The sequence below is a fragment of the Mirounga angustirostris genome, unplaced genomic scaffold (assembly GCF_029215605.1).
Source record: "Mirounga angustirostris isolate CCGP_5_RB_7025 unplaced genomic scaffold, mMirAng1.0.hap1 SCAF_7, whole genome shotgun sequence".
Lineage (NCBI taxonomy): Eukaryota > Metazoa > Chordata > Mammalia > Carnivora > Phocidae > Mirounga > Mirounga angustirostris.
The window spans coordinates 106,647,951-106,652,299 of record NW_026991715.1 but is presented as its reverse complement, the minus strand read 5'-3'; the positions used below and the strand labels follow the sequence as shown (position 1 = coordinate 106,652,299).

The 4,349-nt window shown below is 50.7% G+C and overlaps 1 protein-coding gene across 1 annotated transcript; it reads right to left on the bottom strand.

The window, feature by feature from the left end:
• Window positions 1-279: 279 nt before the first annotated feature.
• On the bottom strand, window positions 280-2,873 carry GARIN3 (golgi associated RAB2 interactor family member 3). Its single transcript, XM_045902062.1, has 2 exons — window positions 2,265-2,873; window positions 280-1,452 (listed from the first exon to the last, which is right to left on the bottom strand). Exons 1-2 carry the CDS (start codon window positions 2,871-2,873, stop codon window positions 280-282), a joined length of 1,782 nt encoding a protein of 593 aa, XP_045758018.1.
• Window positions 2,874-4,349: the final 1,476 nt, after the last annotated feature.

Here is a 4,349-nt window from a genome sequence, read left to right as displayed (position 1 = left end):
GGGTTGAGGCAAAGCATGGCACTCATCCTGGCTCAGCTGGTCATGGGTGGGAGGTGAGGTTCTGTTTGACTGGAGGCTGGGGTCTCAGGCTGCAGCATGGGTCACATCACAGGAGCCAATGTGAGGTCACCACCAGGCTAGGGGATATAGATATTCAGACGAGATAGCATTTCTTTTGGAGTTGCATGGTTTCCTTTATTAGAGAAAGCTAGAATTGACTCTCTAGGGATACTTCCCTGAGGCTGGGTCTCCATGGCAGCTTCCTGCCCGGTCTCCTATTTAAATGGATTTACCTTCAATGATTATGGTCTCCATTGTCTCAGATGTCATGGTACCAGAGATCTCCAGATCTTTTCTGCCCGGGGCTTTCTCTACCTTGGCCTCTATGTTGCGCTTCTCTACTGACTTAGCCACGAAGTCTATACCTCTATCGCGTGATGTGACCACTGTTTTTGAGCCAGGAGTAACCTTCAAGTTCCTGAAGAAAGAGCCAATTTTACTGGATTTCTTACTTACAGCACCCGAACTGCTCGTAGATTTGATCTTCCCCGACTTGTGAGCTGTCCGTGACTCCTTTGCCATGGCGCTGTGGCTACCAGTCCTGCGAGAGCTGTGTTCTCTGCTCCTTCCGTGGCTCGGCCCTTTTTCCTTTCTGTCATCTCTTTTGTCATGGCCGGATAAGGACCGGTGGGAGGATGATCTCCGGGTCGACTTGTCCCCTCCTGTCCTGTGGTGACGGGAACTTTTCCTACTGGAAGTTCTGTCCTTCTTTTCTCTTCTTTCTTTTTTTCCCTTCCGGGTTTTGGCACCAGGCTGGGAGACCTTCTGGCTTCCATCCCGCTCGCTCATGTAGCCTTCACTCTGCAAGGTGGAGACAAGGGGTCCTACCCCTGGGCATGCGGCTTTTTCGGCAGCAGGCGTGCCCGTTGTCACTGCGCCTGCAAACACCACGCTCATGCTGCTGCCTGGGGAGATGCTAGCAGCCCCCGTCGTTAGGGTGGAAGCACCGGCCGAGGACACGCTTGCAGCTCCCAACGCCATGTTCGTACCCTCTGAGGATATATTGAGAGCACCTGCGATGGCCTGGTTGGCTCCGCTTTCTCCTGTACTTCTGCTGCTGGCTCCAGACAGGGCCGTGCTGACCTGGCCTGTACTCGTAGCTTTGGTTGCTGCTATGCTCAGCGCACCTGCTGAAGAGCTTGTTCTTGCCCCAGCCATGGCCAAGCCCGTGGTAGCGCTCGTTGCTGCCCCCGCCATGCCTGCGGCTGCCCTGGTGGCTGCTCCTTTGGCCCTCCCTGCGGCCCTCGCGACTGCAGGGGAGCCAGGCATTCTGTGGTGGGCGTGATGGATTCCCTCTCCCCCAGCGTAAGCCGAGGAGGTGGCTCTAGACACCTCACGAGGCTTGTGAAGCCTGAACTCATCCTGATCCCCTTCTCTGTGGAGCTCTGTGGTCTGTGCCAAGGGGAGGAGAAACGGGTAAGAGAGAGATGATAAAGTGAGACTAGAACCGTCTGCTCCTTTCTCAACGTGGAGCTGGAGCTGAGCAACTCAAGGGCTTCTAATTGGAAGGACCTTGAAAATGATCAAATCTACGCTCCCACTTGAGGCAAGATCCCATCTATAGCACCCCTGTCAAATGGTCACTTGGTTTCTACTTAACAATCCCAGTGCCAGGGAAAGCACTGATACAATTCCCCATCCTCATATACTTTTCTTTTATACACCTGTGTTTAGATCTCTGCAGGACAGATTCCTACAAGTAGGATTGCTGGGCCAAGGGATCCACACATTTTGCATTTTGGTGGCTGCGAAAATCGCGCATGTGCAGACACACGTGGGTGGTCCTGATTTTAATCAGCACAGGGTAGTCACAGGGATACAGAATGAAGGAAGGACGTCCTAACTGCTACCAATGTTCCACAGCTGCTGAGACTAACTGGGTGGGGGTAAGTGTTCGAGAAGAGACTGGGGCCATCAGGATGCCCAGATGGATGGAAGGAGTTACAACCCTGGGCATGAGACCAGAACAGTGGATACGTGAGGTCTCTCTGAAACTCAGCTTCATAGAACAACTGGGAGAAGCACTCAGAACCTCCCCAGGGTGCTAAATCCCCCAGTGGGGGCTCATTTTGCCCTGAGCCTATTCGAAGGGAATGCATTTCCCAGGTGAGCCTCAGAGAGTACCAGAGCTTCTGTAGGACCAACTTTGAGTGGCTCTCCCAAAGCACCCTGCCCCATTCTCTTGAGACTCTGTTGATGCTTACCACTAGGCCCTTGTCATCCTCTAAGGTGGCTGCGTCCCCAGTTTGCAGGGTCGGGGTACTGCTGCAGCTATCCACTGGTGGTCTCAGGAGATAGACAAGTTTTTCCCAGTAGCAAAAGAGGTCTTCTCGTGCATCTGAAGAAGGACACAGCTGCAGGTAGAAAGTGCGGCCAGTGGCAAGCTTCAGGCGCAGCTGCTGTTTCTCACGATCGTGAATGGAGATCTTGACAAACTTGAGGGGAAGCAGCCTGGTGAGCTCTAGGGTCTTTGTGGGCTTGCGACCTCTCCCCTTGGTGGTCCGGGCGTGTCTGGCATGCTCTTCGCAGATTTTTGTTGGTCGAGCCAGGAGCATGACATCAGGTAGCGGGAGGATGGGGCTGGTGGATGCAATGCCCACGGTCACCATTCGCACACGGTTGTGTACATCGATCACCTCTCCTTTTTTGCTGATCTGGATAAAGTCGCTTTCAAACATAGGTGCATATTTGAAAATGTCATACTCTCCTCCCTTGTACAGTTGTCGTTGCAGTTCCCCCATGGAGGTGTTGAACACACCCATTGAACGGTAGCTGTGGGCCGTGTAATAAGGTAACAAACTTTCGCTGCTCATGGTTCTCTTCATTTGAGACAGCTCCACCAGCCACAAATCGAGTCCTTGAGAGAGAGAGGGAGTGAAGGCAACTGCCCATCTCCCTGCAGGGCTCTGCCTAAATCTCCTCTTACTACCTCATTTATCCTCCACAGTCCTTTGTGACCTGTCCCCATCACACACCCCTTTGTCCCAGCCGCCAAGCAGCCACCCCCTGGGGTCAGGGTCACCAGTCTCCCCCCAAACTAACCGCCACCTCCCCCAGGGGACAGACTGACCCTGCCAGGGTGGAGGTGGAGGTAGGCTGCATATTCTTTCAATCAAAATGTTAGGATGCATAATGTATGAAACCATTCAGCTTTTGTAAATACCTGGGCTGCTTCCAGTTGCGTTGTTGTCATAGATAGCCCTATAGTGATCATCTTCCTGCAAGTGTATTTTTGCATCTGCTAAATTATGTCTTAGGGATCCAGTCCTGGAAGTGGACTGTGTGCTTGCTAAGGGCAGGGATCCTATTTGGGATCAGTGTAGAGTGCAGTGCTGATAGGCACTCGGAAGGAGTTGTGGGTAAATGGCCCAAAGGGGCTTCTGCTACCTGTTAGAACCAGAGCTCCATTTGTACAGTGGATTCCAGGGTAGCGAGGCTTCTCTCACCCATTTTCATGTAGGAAGGAGGTGAGATTTTAAAACCATAATTTTATGGTGATGAACTAAGACTCAGGATTATCTTGGTCAGCGTCAGAAGGCAGAGCTGGATTCCATCTCAGGTCTTGTGACTCAGGTCAGGACTTCTTCTCTGCCTCAAGGTGCATGGCTCACCATTAGACTCTCATTCTGCACCAAATATGGAATCATTTGCTGTTAGCAATATGCGTGGGGACTTACTGGGAACCATGGGAATTCATACAGGGCTTGAATCACCATAGGATTTCCCGCACTGGCACGCCTGCTGCTTCACTCTTGATGTCTACCTGATAAACCGCTGATGTTTTGCTTCTTTGAAAAGCTCTTCAGAGAAATTATGGCAAAGACATCTTTCTGGAGGGTTTTTTTTGTTGTTGGTTTTTTTTTTTTTACTTTGCACAGATGATGAATCCAAATTCCCCCTCCCCCAGTTAGAAGACTACTTCTAAAATAAAAATGTGCCACCCCCAGCTCAACAATTACCATGTGGAGGTCTTGAAATAAATTTCAACCCCAAAATGTTCTTTTCAAAACTTTATTTATTTATTTATTTATTTTAAGTAGGCTCCTTGCCCAGCGTGGAGACCAGTATGGGGCCTGAACTCAATGACCCTAAGATTAAGACCTGAGCTGAGATCAAGAGTTGGACACCCAACCAACTGAGCCACCCAGGTGCCCCCAAAATGTTCTTTCTTATATCCCTAGTGCCTACCACAATACCTGATACATTGCATCCTTCCAATAAATATGAACTTCCTTGTGACCATTGGGATTAATTCTTCTATTTGTTTATTCCACAAAACTGATTGAGCA

Excerpts from the sequence above, each read along its gene's own strand:
- GARIN3 (XM_045902062.1), bottom strand. The coding sequence starts at position 2,873 with ATGAGCAGCGAAAGTTTGTTACCTTATTACACGGCCCACAGCTACCGT. Across the intron at positions 1,453-2,264 it reads AGGATGACAAGGGCCTAGTG|ACCACAGAGCTCCACAGAGA; the intron begins GTAAGCATCAAC and ends CCCTTGGCACAG.